The sequence below is a fragment of the Paralichthys olivaceus genome, chromosome 5 (assembly GCF_024713975.1).
Source record: "Paralichthys olivaceus isolate ysfri-2021 chromosome 5, ASM2471397v2, whole genome shotgun sequence".
In the NCBI taxonomy this organism is placed as follows: Eukaryota; Metazoa; Chordata; class Actinopteri; order Pleuronectiformes; family Paralichthyidae; genus Paralichthys; species Paralichthys olivaceus.
This window is the reverse complement of record NC_091097.1, coordinates 28,048,761-28,071,492: the sequence shown is the minus strand read 5'-3', so window position 1 is coordinate 28,071,492 and position 22,732 is coordinate 28,048,761. Positions and strand designations below refer to the sequence as shown.

Here is a 22,732-nt window from a genome sequence, read left to right as displayed (position 1 = left end):
TGTGTTGCCACAGAAGACTCAACAACAAATGGTTCTAATAAACAGTGGTTTTTATTATAGAAAACTATAATAATGATTACAGCGTTTACCGATATGAAGAGTATAAAACACTGAAAAATATAAAGTGTTGGGGATACATGATAAATCGAAGGGTGTTTATAAATTGAAGGGTGTTACCTGTCCATATGCCTCACGCTCAATTGCTTAACCAGCTTGTGATTTGACACCTTTAAAATTGAGTAGCATCTATCCTGCTGCTTTTTCTTCGTCGAAAAGGACAAGACACTCAGACCTTGCATAGAATATCGTGGTCTAAACGACAGCACAATTAAGAACAGGTAGCCCCTCCGTTAATGTCCTCCACCTCTGAACTGCTGAATGATGCTAAGATCTTTACTAAATTAGATTTACGTAATGCTCTTCATCTAGTCAGGATAAGGGAGGGGGATGAGTGGAGGACTGCCTTCAACACGCCTAGTGGCCATTATGAGTATTTAGTGATGCCCTTTAGATTAACTAATGCATCTAGGCAGTGCGAAGAGGCCTATTTTGTTTAAATCAATAACGGGGATTATCTACTCTGTGTCTTTTGGGAAAAGTAGAGGCTCCATTCAGATTTAAAGTAATATTATTATAAGTTATTGTTTTATATTTTTTAAATTGATGTGAATATGCCAACAAGGGAAACAATCAGTCCACAGCCAAGGTTAAAATTTAACTGTAAACACTTTGTTTAAAAATAAGCAAAAGTGTCAAGTAAAGTAAATCAAAATAATTAAAATGGAAACACTGTAGGGCAACTGTACTCAACTACCTTAACACTCAGATAGTTAATGTGAAGTTATTCAACATTTGTTGTAATATAATAGCGCCCTCTTGTGGTAGCAACCTGCCGGATCTTCTTTATATGGATGCTATTGTTTTGACTGGTGAAGCTGAGCTGGTGAGTTAAGAAATGTATACAATTTGATTACAACTTGTTAAATGCTATAAATATGTTCATGTATGCGGATTATACAGTGGATAATATGTCCTTGTCATTAATATTGTGGTTTGGGTTCATTTTATGTCATTTCAGTTGATTACCTGGCGAACGGCACGGTTACTGTTCATGTGCTAGTTAGCTTAGCATGTGTGAAACAGGAATGCTTATGCAAAAATAAACACATGAAAGACAGTAATCGGATGTCTGAGCTTGAGTGTGACACTTTTTCATCAGTTAAAAACACACTTTACAGTGGGAGTTATTAGATTAATGTAGTTGGTTTAATAAAACCCTACAGTTAAAGTTAAGTTTCATTGTATCAAAAAACACTATACTGCAAAAAAAAGGATACATGACCTTTGAATTCAGATCCAAAGGAGAGCAGGCTCTCCCTGCTCTCCTTTGGACAATCTCTATACTCTCCTCTTCTATTTGGGACATATGATGAAAATAAAGAATACTAATCACTACTGTTTAAAATGAGAAAAATGTAAAACACATTATGAAAGAAATTTTAAATTAATAAATCAAATCTATTTAAAGTAACGCAGATGAACAAGCACTTATTGGAAGTTGTTGTGCCTTATCTTGTATAAAAGGTTTAAAGCCATTAACTAAGAAGTTACTCTTACTGTGTTATGTATGAAACTGACAAAATGGAGTCACTTTCAATGGGCGGTGCTAAAGCAAACACCGTCGATGTAGATTTCATCTCACAAATGCAGAACAATGGTGACACTATGGTTAAAATAATACTCACGTTGACATCATGTCAGAGATGAGAGGAGGAGTTGTTGGATGAACATTTTGAACTGAGCCATGTTGTTTTATTTTAAAGCTGACTTTTCAGAATGAAATTAGAGGAAAGTTGTCAATGAGATGAAACAAAAAGAATGAAAGAAGGCAATTTACTTGTCACGAACTGTATTTACTAAAAAAAAAAAAAAAAAATGTCAATAAATTTGAGAGTTGGAATATTCAGACTTTGAGTCTGGATAGAACAATTTGAAATATAATGCAGATAACTTCGCAAAAGAAAATAAATAATAATCTTCAAATCAATCTCACAATTGAATTTGTACGACTCACTTAAGTTACCAACAACTAATCCTAAAGTTTAAAACTTCTAGTTTCACTGTCGACAAAATAGATACTAATTCTACATTTTTCTTACATAACTTTCAGAAAATTAAGTATCAACACTATTCAATGGAAATTACAAGTTTGACCTTATCTCTCTTTACACTGAATTAAAATCATTGTTTTTGCCTTTAAAGTATTTGTGACGGCGGGGTGTGGTTAGGGTGGCAACTGCTGGACAACAGGGAGGAGAGGCTCAGCCGGTGATCGGACAGCTGTGCAGAATCAGGTAATCAGGCCATCAATAAGAGCACACTGGTAACCTGGTTCTGTTCTCTTGCAGTAGGCGGGGTTCCTGACACGGGAGCAGCCGGAGGACGTGTGAGGACGTGTGTGAATGTATGTGTGGATTGAGAGACCCGTGAATATATGTGTGTGGTTGCCAGGCGAGGCGACTGGAAATAAAGACAAACGCCATTCTCTCCTCCCTTGTTTACTTGGAGTGGGCCGAGTATTCCCACAGTCTTGTTTACTGTTTTATCCATCACCCCATTGCAAACATTGCCAGCTTGAGTAGCATTGATGTTTGCAATGAGAATGTCTTGAAGTGTTACTGAACAGGAGCATTCAATTCTACAGATAAATACAATCAATAAGCTAATGCGTTTTTGGATACAAAACACCTGTTGAAATATGAACACATTTTGTTGATCCACAATGGTGCACCTTGCCAATTCAAGTCAAATTTAATTGTACAGAGTAAGTGACACACATCCACATGTTGCTGTGGTTGTGACATGTTCAAACACATTGAAGAGATGGTGGCTAAAGAAAAATCACATGTGGGACTTGTGAAGTCCGAGCCACCTCACAAAGTGGGTAAAAGCTAATACTACATACAATAAAATAGTATATCTTGCCTCCCAGAGCAATAACATGCAGGATTCAATCTCTGCTGGACTAAGGTGCGTTGGTAGAAACCACTTTTCAATACTAACATCTTGCTGAATCCAAAACCCAAACCAAATTGATGAGTGGAGATTTGTTCAGGAATTGCAAACTATTAATAATATCTAACATATATTAATAATAATATTATTGATATTAATAATATCTAACATATACCAATTCAATTTTGGCTTCATTGCTGCCAGATTGAGAGTATTATACAGTTGTCAATTTGAGCAAAGATTTATCTTAATTCCACCCAGACAGCCTGTACTTGTATTTGTTCAGGGAAAGTCTAGCAGTGTATGCAACAGTCGTAAAGTGTGACCTGATGACCTGCACCTGCTTTCAGGCAGCACACTCCTGCCGTATGCTGTGGACCTGTTGATAGTCTCCCTCTCCAAGGACACTTGTCACTCTTAATCTATTTTGCTGTTGCAGAGATGTCTCATTACCGTCCTGTTGCATACTACTCTTCATGCTTGTCGCCTGTTGTTCTTGTCTGTCTCAGGGCTGTAGCCACTGTTGGTCTCAAGATTTAAAGAAAAAAAACCAAAACAAAACAAATTTCACCCATTGTTTTGGATCATGATTGTCTGGTTCATGTTCCCCATTCAGTTTTGCATATCCTGAACATTTCTGCTACTCAGCACATGACAGCAGCTTGTCAATTTGACTATTAAATGATCATTCACAAGCCCACCTAAAATTAAAGCGCTCACTACAACTTTTCTTCCTATGGCGGATGAAAAGACCAGATTTGTTGCCAACACCAATACCAAATACTGATTTGATTCTGTACATGGACGGGTCAGTAAGCAGACCATCTGATAAAATAAATAAAAATATTGCTACGCTGTAATAACTAAATAAAAAGTATTTGTAGCACGAGCATTACCTTCTGGTATCTCTGCTCAAGCTGTGATATTGTACGTCCTTACAAGAACTTGCATTCTGGCATTCTAGGTGAAAAGGCCTGTTCCAGGTGCTGTTTACAACCAGAACAGACCTATGATCCAAGGTAAAGCAGAATGGATCCATGCTTCAAGATACATGCTAGCCCTTCCCCTAGACGCAGATAAAGAGGTAACGTATAGAGCACAGGCTGTATATAAAGAGGTATAGAGGGAAACGGGGTATTATGGCTCTGAGTCATTGTGTGTGTGTGTTTATGTGTTGTGTTGTGTTGTTCTCCCTCCCTGCCTTGGGGTGGTGTTGTTTCCTAAGTCTGTGTTCCAGGTCCGGCAGGGGATTGATGGAAGGCCTGATGGAGCTCATTTTAAAAAGGCTCACCTGACGTTGCCGGTGGCCTTTTTCCCGACTCCCGATGCGACCATGTCTTTGCTGTATCTGAAAAAACGAGAGGCTGGATTACCAGATTTGTCTTTGTGTCTTTATTAAGAGCTTTCTGCAGAAAGGATCAACACAGAGAGTCACAGGGATCTCAGAGTACTGATGGAGAACAGTCAAATGCAAGCATCTTATATGGGAAAACTAAGGCTGTTTGTCTGAGCCAGTTCAGACTGGTTCTGTAGGCACAGTTTGAGACAGGAATTAAGACAGGAAACTTATTTGTATAAGTTTCCTTTAAAGATAGAGCATAATCCCTTGGACAGTCATAAAGCAATAGAAAGGTCATAAAGGTATTAGCAAGGTCATAAAGATTTCAGGTCACAAACAGTTCAGGTCATAAAAGGCTTATACAGGGATATAAATGTTAGTTTTCAACTACAAAATAGTTTCCCACCACACTTTTTTTCCACTACACTGTTTATTAATATTTTGATTGACTTTTGAAGCAGTCCTGGTTAGTGGTAGGGAAGAAAAGCCTTTTTGTGTTTTGTACCCTTTTCTCCTGTCTTTGGTTAGGTAGGCAGGTGTTTTTTTGTTTACAAAGGATCTGTAAAAATAAGTTATTTGTTGGACTGCAAAAATCTGCATGGCACTGGTTACACTTGGGAGTGGGGAAAGAGGGAAGCCGGGCCGGGCGCAACGGGGTGGTTCTTCATCCTCCTCCTAATGAGTTGTTTCGAGAGGAGGAGCTTGTTCTGGAAATTCAGGGGTTCTCAAAGTTTTGGTAGCTCAGGGCCAATTTAGGAACCCAACATTTGACTGGGGGCTGCCGAGGGAAAAAAGAAATATTGAAAAAACTGAAAAATCCCATTTGTAATAATTTTAATGACCAGGTTGCATTTTTACAGTTTACACTTAAATCAATCAATCAAACTTTATTTGTATAGCACTTTTCTAACAAAACAAATGCAACATTAAGTGTTTCACATTAAAACATAACAAGCAAACACCCTCCGCCTGTCCCTAATACTAAGGAAGCGCCATCTCATTGTCGAGCAGTGAGGAAACACTGGAGGCAGGTTAGAAATGAATTAGATAAAAATAAGTAACATAAAATAAGATAAGATAAAATAAAATAATGACAATAGCAATAAATAATACTACTAATAATAAGTAATACAGCTGGATAATAATAAATAATTAAAAAGTAAAGCATAATAAAATATATAGATAGCTTAAATAAGATATATATATGTATATAAATAGACAAATAAATAATAGCAAATAAATAAAAGAAAATATTACAAAAAACTTATTGGTATGCATCCAATAATGAGCAATAAACACAATTTAATTCATAAATGAACCTAAACCTGGCGAAACTTGAAACATTGTAATGCAAACAAAATTTAGGATATAACAGTACTGTGCGCAGTTCATTTCAGAATATACAGTATGTAAAAACCTATTTACAACAAACAGTCAGTCTCAGTGTGCCTTGCTTCCTGTCTTATCATCAGCAGGGACCTTATTCAGGAGCAATTCCAGATACGAAAGCACCACAGGAAAACCTGCAGAGACAGACAAACAGACAGACAGACAGATAGACACAGAGCAGGAGGGGGAGAAAGAGAGAGAGAGACCTTTAAAAAAGAAGCTTACCAAACAAGTCGTCATCATCATCAATATCTATCATTGCCTATCATCAATAAGCTTGTCATTAAGTCACACTGAATATTTGTTACTAGTTCAACATACCTTTTTTTTATTGGCATGGGATTTGTGGTGCTGTTTTTGGTTGGCCACGATTCCTCTGATGTCCGGCTCCATCTCTGTCATTGCGATACGAAGGACATCATGTAGATGGCCATCTGTCAGCCTGGATCTCAGCTTGGATTTGTTGATGGCCATGGTGGAGAAGGTCTTCTCACAAATGATTAGATTAGATTAGATTAGATTCAACTTTATTGTCATTGTACAGAGTACAGGTACTGAGACAACGAAATGCAGTTTAGCATCTAACCAGAAGTGCAAAATAGCAATAAAAGTGCAGAGTATGTGCATATGTAAAGTGGAATAATTGTATAAATAAGATATATACAGTAAGAGTTGGGTATGAAAAAAAGAACAGAATTGGGACTAGCAGCAATTGAGGTAGGAAGTGTAGATAGATGTGAAATATATAAATGTGAAATATATAAAGTGCAGGTGTAAGTATTAGTGGTGGTAATAAGTAAAAAGAAGTGAATGAGGTATTAGTAATATAATGATTAGTAAGTGGTGTAAGTACGGTTAGTACAGTAAAACAGTAAAACAGCAAAATAGTATTCTAAGTACAGGTAATACAGTTAAGAGTTGGGTAAACAGTAAAGTGTGATAAAAAAGACATTCTTGTGCAAATGTTCAATGTGCAAATGTTCAGTGGTTGTCACTTGTGTGGCAGTCAAGCCAGGGTGAGGGTGGGGGTGGGGGTGGGGGGGGGGGGTACAGTGCAAATGATTAGTGGCTGGAGAGGTGTGCGGCAGTCAGCCAGGGGGGAAGTGGGAGGTATAGTCTCAGGGGTGGGGGGGGGGCTATCTCCGTGGAGCAGAGTTCAGTAGGGTGACAGCCACAGGGATGAAGCTGTTCTTGAGCCTGCTCGTACGGGAACGGAGGACCCTGTAGCGCCTCCCAGAGGGGAGGAGAGCAAACAGTCTGTGGCTGGGGTGTGAGCTGTCCTTGGTGATGCTGCGCGCCCTCCGCAGACATCTCTTACTCTGGACAGCCTCAGTGGTGGGAAGAGTGGAACCGGTGATGCGTTGGGCAGTTTTCACCACCCTCTGCAGTCTTTTTCGGTCGGCGACAGAGCAGCTGCTATACCATGTTGAGATGCATTTAGTGAGAATGCTCTCAATGGTACAGCGGTAGAAATTCTCCAGAATCTAAGTAGACAGATGGGCCTTCTTCAGTCTCCTCAGGAAAAAGAGACGCTGGTGTGCCTTCTTGACTATTGATGAGGTGTTAAGGGTCCAAGAGAGGTCCTCAGAGATATGGACACCCAGGAACTTGAAGCTGGCAACACGCTCAACCTCCATCCCATTGATATGGATGGGGGTGTGTGCGCCATCTTTCTTCCTGAAGTCCACAATAAGCTCTTTGGTCTTCATGGTGTTGAGGGCCAGGTTGTTGTCAGCGCACCACAGCGCCAGGTGCTGGACCTCTTCTCTGTAGGCCGACTCATCGTTGTCGCTGATGAGGCCAATCACCGTTGTATCGTCTGCAAACTTGACAATGGTGTTGGAACCATGTACAGGTATGCAGTCGTGGGTGAAGAGGGAGTAGAGAAGAGGACTTAGCACGCAGCCCTGTGGCACGCCTGTGTTCAGGGTGAGGGTTGAGGAGGTGTGGTTCTCTAACCTAACAGACTGGGGTCTGTTGGTTAGGAAGTCCAGTAACCAGTTACAGAGGGAAGGGTTGATACCCAGGTGACTGAGTTTCATGATCAGTTTGGAGGGGATGACAGTGTTGAAGGCTGAACTGAAGTCAATGAACAGCATCCTCACATAGCTGTTTTTATTGTCCAGGTGAGAAAGGGCGGAGTGTAATGCCGTGGAGATGGCATCCTCCGTGCTCCTATTCTTACGGTAGGCGGATTGGAAGGGGTCTAGTGTGGGTGGTAAGCAGCTTGTGGTGAGCCAGGACCATCCTCTCGAAGCACTTCAAGATGGTGGGGGTCAGTGCAACAGGGCGGAAGTCATTGAGGCTCACTGCAGTGGAGTGTTTTGGCACCGGCACGATGGAGGTATTTTTAAAGCAGGCGGGGACAGTAGCTTGGGCCAGAGACAGGTTGAAAATGTCAGTCAAGACCTCAGCTAGCTGCCCAGCACAGGCCCTGAGCACGCGTCCGGGGATGCCATCAGGGCCAGCGGCCTTGCGTGCATTTATCCTGCTCAGTGCAGCACACACGTCGGTGGAGGAGAGTGTTAGGGGTTGGTGGTCTGAAGTGACCACAGCCTTGATGGCAGCCTCCTGGTTGTCCCTGTCGAAGTGTGCATATAAGCTGTTTAGCTCGTCAGGGAAGGAGGCAGCACTGTTTTGGGGGGTGGTGCTAGTGGGTTTGTAGTCTGTTATGGCCTGGATGCCTTGCCACATGCGTATGGGGTCAGAGTTGTTCTTAAAGTGCTCCTCGATCCTAAGCTTGTGGCAGTGCTTGGCCTGCTTGATGCCCCTCTTCAGGTCAGCCCTGGATGAACTGTAGGCCTGAGCATCACCTGACCTGAAAGCGGTGTCTCGTGCCTTCAGTAGTAGACGGACCTCTTTGTTCATCCATGGCTTCTGGTTTGGGAAGGTAGTGATGCGTTTAAGGGTGGTGACACTGTCGATGTTGGTGTTAATGAAGTCCAGAACGGATGAGGCATAGGAATCAATGTCCGTGTGGGAGTCCAGTGTGGCTTGAGTGGCAAACACACTCCAGTCCGTGTGTTCGAACCGAAGCTGTAGTGCAGAGTCTGCTCCCTCTGGCCACACTTTGACTGTCCTCACTGTGGGTTTCACACGTTTGATGAGTGGTGTGTATTTGGGGAGAAGGAACAAAGAGAGGTGGTCAGACTGACCTAGGTGGGGGAGGGGGACTGCCATGTTGGTATAAACCTTGTCCAAAGTCTTGTCTCCTCTCATAGGGCAGGAGACATGTTGTTGAAATTTGGGGAGTACAGTCTTCAGGTTAGAGTGGTTAAAGTCACCCGCAACAATAAAGGCTGCCTCAGGATGCAAAGTCTGTTGCTTGCTAATGGCAGAATGCAGTTCTTTCATTGCCAGCTTAGCGTTAGCATCTGGGGGGATATAAGCTGCAGTCACAACAGTAGATGTGAACTCTCTGGGCAAATAGAACGGTCTACACCTAACCATGAGAAATTCCAGGTCAGCAGAACAGTGACTCTCGATGATAGCAGTGTCCGTACACCAAGCTTTGTTAACATAGATGCATAGTCCACCGCCTCTGGTCTTACCGGAGTCCTCTGTTGTTCTAAATGTATGTGCTTCTGAATAAAGAGACCATTCTGATAGCATGCTGGCGAAGTGCAGGGTATGTGGATGGGAAAGGTCCTTTGTAGAACTCGATGAGGTTCTTGTCATGATATGCTGCTCTGGCCTCAGACCTCTCCTGCAGGTCGATGAGCTCAAACTGCATTTCTCCAGGCTCTTCCTCAGGGACACATGAGAAAGGATTTTGGAAGAGGCTGAATGACTTCTTGTGGTCCCTAAAGTCGGTCAAAGCATTGGTCAAAATCCTCTCTGAGTTTTTTTATGAGGTTATGGTTCTTGTCTGAACGCAGGTGACATAAAACGTGGCGCCCATCTGTGTCTGTGTCATCTGCCAGCGCCTTGCAGGTGGGAAAATGGGTTAGATCTCCCTGTTTGAGCTGTCCCTGCAGCAGTTGAAGTTTTCGCTGGAAAGCTTTGACGTTGTCAAATAGTGTGGAAATGAGCTCTCCATGGCCCTGCAGCTTCACATTGAGATCGCTCAGACAAGTATTCAGTGTCACTTAACTGTGTCACATCTTGTCCTTTTGACTCCATGAACTCTCTCATTTCTTTCCTCAGGTTAAAAAGCCACCTGACGGCAGTGAAGTATATGACGTAACCAAAATCTGCCTCTGATTGCTCCAAAAAAGTCTGGAATTGGCGGTGATTCAGACCTCTGGACTTCAGGAAATTAACTGTCTTCACAACAATTTCCATGACATGTTTCATTTCAAGCGTTTGAGCAGCAAGGGCTTCTTGGTGTATTATACAGTAATACTTGATCAGTTTCTCACCTCCATTGTTGGCCACTTTCTCAGAGACCTGTCTGTCTCCCAACCATTGCTCCATCTGTTGTGACACCGACCATAGACGGCAGCTTCACATTGTATGCATCGAGACTGCGTCACACAGCATCACAAATGTCGACTCCTCTTGTTCGGTCTTTGATACTCTCCATGCTTAGCAGCTCCTCGCCTATTTCAAAGTTCTCCATGACTGTTCGGATGAAAATCAGCAATTGCGCTGTATCGGAAATGTCTGTGCTTTCATCCAGTGCGATTGAAAAGGCCCCCTTTCCCAGGCCCTCCAAACGTTGTCCCAGTTGCTCTTTGAGATTGTTGGCCAGCTCTTCGACTCGTCGTGTCACTGTGTCATTCGACAAACTTATGTCACAGCTCTGGGCATACAATGTCAGCCACTTTTAAAATGCAGTCTTGCACAAATTCTCCATCACTGAACGGACAACGTAGCTAGCCTCTGTCACAGCTTCACTGGATTTGGCCAGATTTGTGAACATTGACTGCTGTGCAGTGTAGCCTCTTTTCATTTGTTCGAGCTTACTCGCTCCTCGCCAGTGAATTTTTCGTAGCTTTTATGATTCATAGCATAATGGCGATTTATATTTAACTCTTTGAGCATTGTGTTAACCTGCTTGCAGATCAGGCACATGACTTTATCCGACGAACTTACGCGTTCGTCCGCCTTTTCTTCTCGCCTATACAATGTTTTTTTTTCAAGGGGTCTTGATCTCTTCTCTTCCCCGAGGCAGAGTGAAGTGGGATGTCATCAGTGCCCCAGTGGTGAAATAAAAACATTGCACCATGGACCTCTGGGAGTGAGGTCAAGTGAGGTCTAAACCACACCTGTCATTACCGCTAATGTCTATAGATGTCGCTAAAGACCACAAAACGGTGATTCATCCTTTCAAAGCAATGTACAGTTATATTATAACTATCAACTGTAATTCATTTGAGAATATATGTGGTAATTTAAATGTTCCACACACAAGAAACACTATTCGAGGTGCACACACATAGAATAAAAAAAAGCTAAATGAACTGCTAAGCAGAATGGCTGATGATAATCACACTGACATGGTTTAGAGGGGACGAGATGAACATAGTAGACTTGACTAAAACCATGAACCTCTGAGTTCTTGAGGTCCGACAGGCCTCCAGCATGCACCACTCCATATGTGGCAGCACATACTCCATGGCACACCAGGAAGGGGGCAATTTATGATTTGAATGCAACTCCGCAAGCACCGATGGTGGAGGTGGCTGCAGGAGATGGAAACACTCAGCTGATCTACAGACCATGGACATTCACCAACATGAAAGAACCTACCACTTCATCTCCCCCACAAGTGTAAAGTGGGGGAGCAGTATGCAGTGTAACTGGAACCAGCACTGAACAGCAAAGACTGCTGATGACTGAAATGGGGACTCAGTATTCAGAAGTGGCAAGATTTTTCCCTGCACAGGAGCAGAGAATGGTGAATCCAGCATGGGGTAATGCTGATTATGCAGAAAAACTCTTGAACAGCAAGAAAAAGAAAAAGGCAACGCAGTTTACAGAGGGACTGCAAATGGCACAGCTGGCAGCATATCAAAACCAAGTCTGCGGGCACAAGAAAAGTCACGGACGGAGAGGAAGGGGACGTGGAGGAACTGACCCCTGTTTTAAAGCAGCAATCTCTTTTCCAAATCTTTGTTGCTGGCAGTACTGAATGATGGCAAGCTCGGCCTCCAAAAGATCCTTTGCTGACAAAACTTGTCCCTTTGGCGTGTCTGATCTTAGCTTGCTGGTATTGGAAGCCTCTGCCTCACTCCTCCCGCGCCATTTTTCCAGCAGAATGCCTTTCAGCTTAAAGAACAAGGCAACGGATACCTTGAGCTTCATCCAACTTGAGAAGTAGGCCATAAGCTGACTTGTGGCATCAGGTGAACCCTCCACATTGATGACATTCACCATGGCTTCCTTCTTGACCTCTATGTCATCTTTGCAGCTGGAGCTTCAGCTCTGCCTTCAGCATGAGGTCAACACGAACAGCCAGAACGGCAGCAGTCAGCTCCATGCGAGATATGGTAACAGTCTTTAAAGGTGTAACCCTAGCCTTACCCATCAGGAATGCAACATGTATGTTATTTTTATTGTTCTGCATCCTGAGATAAGTGACAGCTCCATATCCTGCTTCACTAGCGTCCAAAAAATTATGTAGCTGAGCATGTATGGGATGTCCAAAGCCCTTAGGTTTAAGGCACCTTTCAACCTCAAACTCAGAGAGAATATCCAGGTCCTCCATCCATCTTGTCCACTGATGCAAGCTGTCCTGGGGTATGGACTCGTACCATCCAAAATTTCTTCTACACAGCTCCTGCAGCATGATTTTAGCAGGCAACACAACTGGTGCAAGAAACCCCAAAGGATCATACACAGAACTAGAGACAGACAAGTATCCTCGTCTGGTGCAAGTCTTGTGTTGTCAGTCATCAACATAAAAGTTATCCTTGACTGTTTGAACCACTGCAGCTGGAAAGTCAGACTGATTGTCATCTGCTGTTTTCCTCAAAGCGAAGCTGGCACAACTTGAAGAGGAAATTGCACCAAACAGATGGACAGTCATTCGAAACTCAGCCAGCTCCTTGGTCTGATCTCCCTCCAGCCACCACAAAAAACTGTCCCTCTCTGACCCTCTCTGAGCATTGCAGACCTTTCAGCAATCTCCATGAACCTTATGTCCTCCTTCGAGAGCCCCTTTTCCTCTGTAGCTCTCTCCTTAAAGTCATGGTTGTACTGCTCACTCAGCATTTTTTCCAACCTGCTCACAGAAATCCTGTTGACAACCACTGAAGGGACCTCAGCTTCCAAGCTGCTGCCATTTCCTTGCAAAGGGCCATTAATGACCCATCCCAGCGCTGTTCTTATAGCATACGCCTATAGCCTTCCCCTTGGCTATTTATGACCTCCCAAGGTTCCAACATCTTGGGAGCGTTGCTTCCAATCAACACATCCACATAGTCTTTATGCTGGGAATTTTTACCTTCGATAGATCACTTTGCCAGCTCTCCTTCAGTCACAATGTTGTCCATGCTTACAGGCATCTTCCTCTGGGTGAGGACTTCAGGAAGTTTATAGAAAAGGTTACTCTCCTAACCAGATATTTTCAAGCCTGATTTTTGTTTTATGAGATGCTGTGATGTTACATGCCACAGGCTCCTTGGAATACTTTGTGTTTGTGTTACCTCTGTCTATTTTGCCAATATGAAGCACACTGGGGTGGGTTTGACTACAAACCCTGCAGGTCAAATGCTTGTCACAGTCTCGACTCCTGTGCTCAGCACATAAACAGCCAAAGCAAAGCTCCTTTTCCTTAAGAAAGCTTATTTTGTCTTGGTGTTTCTTCCTTTCAAACTGTTGACATCCTTCCAATTAGTGACTTCCAGAACAACACACAATTACAGTTGTAAAATCCCTTGTAACTCCCTAACTTGCTTGAAGAAACACTCTGCTACACAAAGCAGATAGAAAATGCCTATAAAAACCTAAGCATAGAAATTAAAAAAGGACAGCTATTGACATTTTAATTTTTTTTATTCAAACACACACACCTAACAAAAGCAGTACTGAAAAAAATAGAAATTAAATACAGCAATCAAGTAAAGTAAAAAGTAAAAAGAAAAGAAAACAATATAATAAAAAGAACTATAATACAATGTGCAAAACAGCAGCATCCAACAGTTTTAGGTGTCTCTTTGAACTAACCACCATCATCTATCGAACTGTAACTTTTTATTATTTTTTTCAGGGCAGATTGGCTTTGAGGAAGACCAAGAGCCTCAGCTTAGAGTGGCTGATCCGGTTTCTTCTCTCTGTTATTATCTGCCCTGTTTTAGAAAATATCATTTTCTGATGTCGCTCCGATGCATAGTCGCCCTGCCATCACCTTGACTAGTTTTGGGTACACTGAAGCCCTGGATTCCCACCAGCTCAGCGGGTCTGCCACATGTCACCATTGTAACAACTCTCTTAAAGACATGAACAGTTTGAGTTTCAGGAGATAAATCTACCCTGAATAGGACAAGGTGGCTGAGTGGTCAAGGTAATGGACTGCTAATCCATTGTGCTCTGCTTTCAGGACATAAATTTGCTCTGAATAGGATGAGGTGGCCGAGTGGCTAATCCATTGTGCTCTGCACACGTGGGTTCGAATCCCATCCTCGTCGTAGTCAACTCTAAATGACAGAATATTATGATCATTGTCTCAAATGCAGTATTGCTGTTTCGTGTAGTGAGAAAACTATTAACCAGGACCCTCAACATAGTTACCTCTTCTGAACCTCTATCTCATTTTAGAAGAAGACCTTGTCAAACGGAATTTCCAAACTTGCTCTACCAGAGTAAAATTAAGATATTGAACCTTCTCTGGAGAATGTGGGCATCAATCCCACTACCTCTCACTTGCGCCTGGTGTATCCCGTCTATTCCGCCAAAGTAAGCCCAGTGAGGGCTTACTTTTGACCAATCACGTTCCTCCCCTTGGGCTTACTTTTGACCAATCACGCTCCTCCCCTTGGGCTTACTTTTGACCAATCACGTTCCTCCCCTTGGGCTTACTTTTGACCAATCACGCTCCTCCCTCTGTGGGCTTACTTTTGACCAATCACGTTCCTCCCTCTGTGGGTCTTAGTTATCGGTGCCTGTTCTCCCGCTCCCTTCGATTTCCGCCGTGTTCAAGGTAAGTCGTGTTTTACTTTGTTACGCGATAATTACGTATGAATTATGAGCGAAGCGCTGTTGTACTAAAGCCGGAGTAGTGCCAGGAAAGACGTATAAGTATTGACTGTCTTTTTCTCATTTTCATTCAGAAAGATAGTGTTTTGGGTCCTGTGCTACCGCTGTATCTTACTTTTCGGCGCCTGTTCCCCCGCTGCTATCGATTTCCGCCGTGTTCAAGGTGAGTCGTGTTTTACTTTGTTACGCGATAATTACGTATGAATTATGAGCGAAGCGCTGTTGTACTACAGCTGGAGCAGTGCCAGGAAAGACGTATAAGTATTGACTGTCTTTTTCTCATTTTCATTCAGAAAAATTGTGTTTTGCGTCCTGAGCTCCCGCTGTATTCCATTCATCCGCGCGCGCTAAGGTGAGTCGTGTTTTACTCTGTTATTGGAAGTAAACAGTAAGATCTGTAAAATATAAAAAGTTACAAATATCGCCTGATACGCGATAATTACGTGTGAATTGTGAGCGAAGCGCTGTTGTACTATAGCTGGAGCAGTGCCAGGAAAGACGTATAAGTATTGACTGTCTTTTTCTTATTTTCATTCAGAAAAAATGTACGCCTATCCAGTTTTTCACCGTGACTCAGCCAGGTCAACCAGACTGGTCATGGCGCCGTCGGAGGAGGCGAAGAACTGTGAAGGTGTTGAGTCTGGGAGGGCCAAACCCAGAGAGGAGGTGCTGGCAGAGGCCAGTTCTTTTGTCAGGGGTCATGGTGGAGACCCAACTGACATGTTTTTAATACTGGCTCACTACAAACTTCAGTTTGGCAAATACCAGGGTAGGAGATTTAGATGGCTCCTTGAGAACAGCCTTGGCTATGCACTATATTTAGTGCAGAGCATTTCAAGGGACAAAGAGCATTCAAACCCCCTCTCTGAGAACAAACAGCTGCTCCTGCAATACACGTCTGGCATCAGAGAGTTCACCCAGGAACTGGAGAAATTTGGGAAGAAGCAGGAAATGCAGGCTAAGGCTCGGGAAACTGGAGACCAGGGCTGTTTGATGGTGGAGTTTGGACAATTTCAGGGCCGCTCCATGAAGGAGGTTTACGAAGACCAGAGCAAGGAGGCCCAGGCCCTCATCAGGTACATGGTCACAGCAAATGCCCGGCCCAACACCAACATGGCCCTTTTCAAGGCATATGTCTTGAAGAGACAAACATCTGCAGCCTCCAGCGCCTCTGCAGCTCCATCTGCAGCCTCCAGCACCTCTGCAGCTCCATCTGCAGCCTCCAGCACCTCTGCAGCTCCATCTGCAGCCTCCAGCACCTCTGCAGCTCCTTCTGCAGCCTCCAGCACCTCTGCAGCTCCATCTGCAGCCCGACCTGCTGGCGCATGGAAGCCCTCCCCTGTGAAAGCGCTGCTGGCGCGTGGCAAACATCTGTCTCCCGCACAGCTGGTGAAAAAGCTTATGCCACCAGTTAAACCTTGTGAGTAGGAGTGTGACTTTTGAATTTCCCCTACAGCAGTTCTACATACATAGCTTTACCATTTTACCTAACTACACAGACTTGTCCACTTTTTTCCAGCTCCAGCACCACGGTGCACCTTACCTGCACATTCAAAACCCCTGACCAAACACGTGGCTCAACGGCAGCTTTTCCTTTCTGGTAAGTATGCACCATCTTGCATACTTTGTCTCTGTGTATTGTTAACAGTAGGTCTAATAGCTTTAATATTTGTTCTCCAGGCCCTGCTGAGGATGATGATGAGGAACTGGTATCTGCTGCATCGCAATGTGAAGCACAACTAAATACAGGTGTGGCAGATGACATAAATGCAAATATTGTGACAATGTTTAGTGACAACACTAACAAGTATTATTTTGTGGAAGATTTCTACGTTTTAAATCTATTTTTCTACACAATACAGAATTAAATCACATCAACCGAGATGCATTCTTTGAGTGCTCTTCTTCAAAACCTTAAGGATATACAAAGGTCTCTGTGTTTTTTGTGGGTTTTTGCTTAACTCTGCTCACTTCAGCTTAATTTCGTGCACCCATGTGCTCTAAAACAATCACAGGAATTTTCATGCCATTTTTCACAATAACGCTGAATGCTCCTCTCACTCACACTCACACGGTGGACATTCATTGTTCTAATGATTAGAACAGCAGTCATCACTGTGTCTGTGTGCATGTTTCATATCTGTGGGCATCATTAATACTACTGAATTCATTTTGCATAATTTTCCTTTATTCCATTACATTGCCACTTTTGATTTTAAGGTTGTTTCCTTTTAAACACAGCTGTATTTACTCCATACTCCTTGCATCAAAAAGTGTACACTGGGTTCTTTGCTTCTTAACACTTGTAGTATTTCTGCACTGTGCCTGTTTGTGAGCTGCATTTATGGCATATTACTATCAAACGCAGCAGTTAACCTTATATTGTTTTGCTGCCTGTTTGCTTAATTTCTCCTTCATTAGCTCTCGCAACCACTGTGGAGCTAGAGGTCAGTGCCGCTCCCCCTCCAGCAGCGATACCTCCCCATCAGCCACCAGCCGAGCTTCCCAGTCACTGGAAGAGTCAGCTTCCGCCTTTCCAGCAGGAGTGGATTCGGCAGACACTGTTCAAGGCCAACCCATGAACCGGCAAGCCAGAGCTAGTGGCCCAGCTAAAGCTTTGGTGGCATCCTCCTCAGCCCCTCCTCACTTACACCCAGCCTCCCGCTTCGCCTGACCACTTCTTCTGTCGGCCGTTGTTCCTGTGGATGCCCCACAAGATGTGGCAGTATCCCCTCGTCTGTCTTCGTCCAGCCTGTGGCAAGCACAGACTTACAGCAGCAGGGCTGTACAGAACAGTGCGCAAGGTGTTGGACATAGACGGGTGGTATGACCTTGCCACTGAGTACCTGGAGTGCAAACGCTGCTCCAAAAAGTATCCTGCTTGGTCCGAGGATATCCTAGGCCAGCTGGATATGGGTCACCGCAGCCAGTTTCCAGCGTTACTTACATACAGGTAATTCATAATGAATGTCAACCATTATTAGGTGCTTTTATTTGTGTTATTTTTTTATACATTACACTCTTTCCTCTCCTTAGATACTCATGTGACGCCCAGGTGGTGAGGATGATGAGGGAGAGGACAATGGGCAACAGTGTGACTCAGCTGTACAAAAAGCTGCAGGAACAGCACAGTGAGGCGTGGATGCAGCGTGTCCTGCAGTACCTCACAGCTTGTGAACCGTTCGCAAGGTCCACTTTTGTGCGCCCCCCTGCATTCCCTGAGCCTCCCCTCTTACCTGCCCTTCCCAAGCCTAAGTGGCTGTTGGCCGTGTATGCCAGAGATGTTCTTGGGCGACTTCATGAGGTGAAGGCCAAAATAACCTCCGTCTTTGGCTCTGTCCTCAAGATGGACTCCACAAAAAAGGTATCACAGCCCTGTTTATATCCAGCATTTTGAGTGCATACATGATGAACACAGTTTTTAAACTCTTATCTTTTCTATATAGGTGACAAAGAAACTTGCCGGTGCGGCTGCAGGTACAGCTGCCTGGTGCACCAATGTGGGGAATGAGCACGGTCAGGTTCTTGTCTCGGTCCTGACAGCCGGTGAGGGACAAGCACTGGACCCTATGGCAGCTGGCCTAGTGAGGCGGTACAGGGAGGCAGGAGAGGCGCCACCAAAAATCATGTACGTGGACAGACACTGTTGCAGCCAGCATGGCCCTTGTCGGGTGAAGGCCATGTTTGCAGAGTGGGACGAGCTTCAGGTGCGCCTTGACATCTGGCATTTCATGCGCCGGTTTGCTGCAGGTGTCACAACAGAGGCTCATCCCCTGTATGGCATTTTTATGGCACGTCTGTCCACGTGCATTTTCGGGTGGGATCCGGAGGATGTGGCTGCTCTGCGCCGTGCCAAGGAGGGCGAGCTGGCAGCAAAGAGGATTGGCCACATCTCGGAGGAGGCACTGGCCACTCGCATTACCCGGAGGGAGTTGGCGCTGCACTGCAGGAGGAGGACCAGAGGGGTGGAGGAGACCACCAGACTGATCGGGTCATTGATCAGTCTGGTTGACAGTGCAAGTGGGAAGGACACTCTGGGCGTTCCTCTGCTGGACCACGAACGGATCCAGCAGATATGGCAGGAGCAGCAGAAACACGTGGGCTGTATCCAGGACCCCGAGGACTTCCCACTGTACACCAAGACAGGCACCCTGAAGAAAGGCGGTGTGGAGCTGCCTTGTTACAGGTGTGCCCGTGGCTCTACCTCCCTGGAGTCCTTTCACCTCCACCTGAACAGATTTATTCCAGGTATTGCATATGGGATACTAGTATAATACCTATTTTCTATCAATATCTGGTTGTAGTGACAGCTATTTTTAAGCATAATTCTATTACATGTTACAGATACTTCATAGCATCACATATGTAGTGAATATCTTGTGTGACAAACGCTTCTTTGTTTATTTAACCTTCAGGAACCAGTGCCAGTGACGCGCATTTCCAGGCGTATCTTGTTGAAGGGCTGATGCGCTGGAACGATGACCGGATGGAGAATGCCTTAAAAGGAGCACCTTCCATACGCTGTTATGGCAGTGCTCTGAGTGAGGCAGTGGACCAGCTCAGCCAAAAGTTGCTGGGAAGAGCCTGGGATGAGCACTATCGCACCCCTGGAGCATACACAGGCAAGAAATTATCCCCCATTCAACATGAAAAAGAACACCTTAATTAATTTGTTCTTTAATACAACTATTTATTAATCAATTGAACCTTTAATGTATTAAATTATTATGATTATTATATTATATTATTATATTATATATATTATTATAGTATATTAAGAATACTTTTTTTTCCTGTTTTGGTTTTTAGGTGAATTGCTGGGAATGGAGTACTTGTACAGCCAGGCCGACAAAACACTGACTCCAGTGCTCCAGAACTCAGAGGAGGAAGACAGGCTGGTGGAGGAAGTCAATGATGAGGATGCACATGATGTGGGGTTTGAAGAACAGGCCATGGAGGACATCACAGTTCCTGTGCTGTATGAGGATGACCCCTGCCGTGGTCTGGAGACGAGTACTCAGGCCTCTCAACCTCAGGCCCCTGCATCACCTGTTGACACCAATATGTCCGACGAGGCTCAGGTAAGACACTTTAATGGCTATTTCAATCCAATCTCAATGACATTTAATTTAACATATATTGCTATTAATCAATGTATTTATTAGGGAGAAGTCATTGGACCGGACGGGATCGCTGGGTGGGACAAAGTCCAGGATCTCGCTGGTTACCTGGTGGGTCTCCGTGAGGCTTCTTACCTCACTGAACTGCAGGTGACCCAGATCATCCAGCTGTGGACAGCTCTCCCTGATGGCGACAAGGAGCGGGTGGACTACCAGCCTCGTCATCAGCCGCGCTTGACAAGTGGCCGCTTTAAGGCTCCTAAGCGGTCTGGAGTCACGCCGGGCGTGGAGAGTGTCAAGCGCTGCCTGATTGGACATCCTGGGGGACCCGCTCAGTGGCCCAGCACCAGCCGCTTGGTTGAGGCCATTTGTGTAAGGCTGTGCACTTTACACAAAACAACCACCAGAAAGGCTGGAGTTTCCACCCCCAGATGGACAAAAATTCTCTGCCATTACCACCACATCCGGGACTTGGTGCTCAACAGTCCAAGGGTTATGGCAGAGACAATGATCCAGCTCTTTGAGATAAATCAGAGGACACTCATTCAGTGGTAGGTCAGGCACATTATTTACCTCAAATTGACTGAATAATTCTCTGACTAATACTAATGATCTAACACAAATGATCTTCTCTCAGGTTTCAACGGCGGCAGAAAGAACAAGAAATGAGTGTCCTTTCTCAGGGAGTGGCTCCAATCAACCAGATTCCTGTCGCGCCTACCCAGCTTCCACCACCTAAGGAGAAACTGGAGCTCCTTCCTCCCACATCTGGCCCACAACACAAATTTGTCCTCCTGCCGAATCTGGCAGGACAGGCTCCTGTTCTGCGGCCAGGCCGACGACCCGCTGCTGCTGCTGCCACCAGGGAGCACCCCGTCACACCTGCCCCCACAGCACCAGCCACTGCACAGCCCATGTCAGATCAGTTAGGGACTTCCACCCTGAACCCAGACAAGACTGTGTCAATGGTACTGGCAGCTCCTGGTCCCTCAACCTCCAGTGCAGGCCCAGCTCCGCTTGTTCCTGCTCCTGCTCCTGCTCCTGCTGCTCCTGTGTCCCGGTACACAAAGAGGAACCGGACCCGGCGGGCTCTTGAGGAGGAGAGTGGAGTCCACAAGCGGAAATACACCAGAAAAGTCACCTACAACACCTGTAGCCAGTGTGGGCAACCAAAGACACAAGAATTTGGGCATAGTCGCCATGGCAGTGCCACATACTGTGCACGTGCCTCACCGGGCAAATCTCTGGAAGAGTGGTTGGCAGAACAGAGAGCAGCAAAATAAGTGGCTAGCTATGTTTTGCTTGTATAGATTGTATATATTGTGTATATTTTATTTTGTGTGCTTATGTATATAGTTTTTCTGAAGTGTGCGCGTGTGTATGTGCCTGCATGTTCAATACTTGTTTATTTTACATCCTGTGTTTTCCTGGTGAGTGTGTGTGTGTGTGTGTGTGTGTGTGTGTGTGTGTGTGTGTGTGCGCGCGTGTGTTCATTTCAGTACTTGTTTATTTTACATCTTGTGTTCAGGTACATTAAATCTGATTGTACCAACATTCTCACTCAGTGTGTGCATCATCAAAAAAGGTCCATATTGTCCCATAGTCTTTGAAGGCACATTTTATTGTTATTATCATTATATTAACTGAAACAAACAAACAAACTTTGCAAAGGCATCAGTATTTGAGGGCTCACTTTATTATTATGACATTTATAACCATAGAGATAAACATTACTAGTCACTAGTCAGAAACTGCACTCTGTAACTTCCTTCAGGTCCGTCCAGCAGGTCCGATGTTCGACTCCAGCTCACGGCGGGTGACTCGATTGACATACAACTCAAAATCTTCCACAAAGCCCAGGATTGTCGCCTGAATATAGTTGGAGTGAAAAATGTCACTGTTTCTTCTTTAATCTATATTTCCCCGTGTTTTCCGCGTGTGCGCGAGAGCGAGAAGATCAGACCCCTTCCTTGTGAGAGGTAGTGGGATCGATGCCCACATTCTCCACTATTGAACTGTTAGTTTCTCTTTGTGGGTGACATCCACTGTCTTGTACCTCAACGTAAAACATGTCAGTATCAAACCCCCTGCACACAAGTGTGCATAGGCTTGCTTTGGTTTCTTGAAAACAGGTCACTTCTCTTTCTAGATCCTCCTTTAGGTTCTAACATAGTAGTGGGAGAATTCAGCTATTTCACCTCTGTGGCCCTTTGCCTATCCTGAGATTGCTTGTGACCCTAATGCGTCACACCATAGCAGGGTGGGTCAAAGGCTTACAGGTATCATCAGCTATTCACACCTGTACTCAAGGAGCTCCAACACCCCATTGGTTGGAGTGAGGTTAAACAACCTGCATGTTTAACACAACAAGTCTGAGGATAGGTGAAGATCCTAGAGTGATAAAATAGCCAAAACCTCCCACAAGTCTGTTAGAACTAAAGAAGCCTCTTGGATGACAAGTGAAACATCTTCAAGAAACACAAGCAAGTGCAGTGGCCTATGTACACATGTACAATACCAGAAAACATTAGCTAGAGTCCTGTAATCCCAAAATTGTACCCCAAGAATGAACTGCTAATCCATTGTGCTCTGCACGCGTGGGCTAGAATCATGTTTTTTCAGCAATAGTTTTTTTTCTTTTACTTGGGTTCACAGCCACATGTCACCATTGTAACAACTCTCTTAAAAACAGGAAGAGTTTGACTTTCAGGACATAAATTTGCTCTGA

The 22,732-nt window shown here is 44.3% G+C and overlaps 2 protein-coding genes and 1 non-coding gene across 3 annotated transcripts in view; 2 read left to right on the top strand and 1 right to left on the bottom strand.

Moving 5' to 3' along the window:
* The window catches only part of LOC109642464 (G2/M phase-specific E3 ubiquitin-protein ligase), a 333,983-nt gene that overhangs the window by 55,154 nt on the left and 256,097 nt on the right, over positions 1 to 22,732 (bottom strand). The gene's annotated exons all lie outside the window — the stretch shown is intronic.
* trnas-gcu (transfer RNA serine (anticodon GCU)) lies at positions 14,170 to 14,316 on the top strand. Its single transcript has 2 exons — positions 14,170 to 14,206; positions 14,272 to 14,316. It is a non-coding gene; the product is annotated as a tRNA-Ser (tRNA).
* LOC109636273 (uncharacterized) lies at positions 17,602 to 21,287 on the top strand. The gene is made up of 7 exons (XM_020097893.2): positions 17,602 to 17,837; positions 17,921 to 18,248; positions 18,331 to 19,132; positions 19,300 to 19,506; positions 19,694 to 19,965; positions 20,050 to 20,555; positions 20,642 to 21,287. Exons 1-7 carry the CDS (start codon positions 17,602 to 17,604, stop codon positions 21,285 to 21,287), a joined length of 2,997 nt encoding a protein of 998 aa, XP_019953452.2.

What these genes read in the sequence shown, in the direction of transcription:
- LOC109636273 (XM_020097893.2), top strand. Translation starts at nt 17,602, where the DNA reads ATGTGGCAGTATCCCCTCGTCTGTCTTCGTCCAGCCTGTGGCAAGCAC. An exon ending in CCAGCGTTACTTACATACAG is followed by an intron (nt 17,838 to 17,920) that starts GTAATTCATAAT and finishes TCCTCTCCTTAG; the next exon opens with ATACTCATGTGACGCCCAGG. An exon ending in CACCCCTGGAGCATACACAG is followed by an intron (nt 19,507 to 19,693) that starts GCAAGAAATTAT and finishes TTTGGTTTTTAG; the next exon opens with GTGAATTGCTGGGAATGGAG.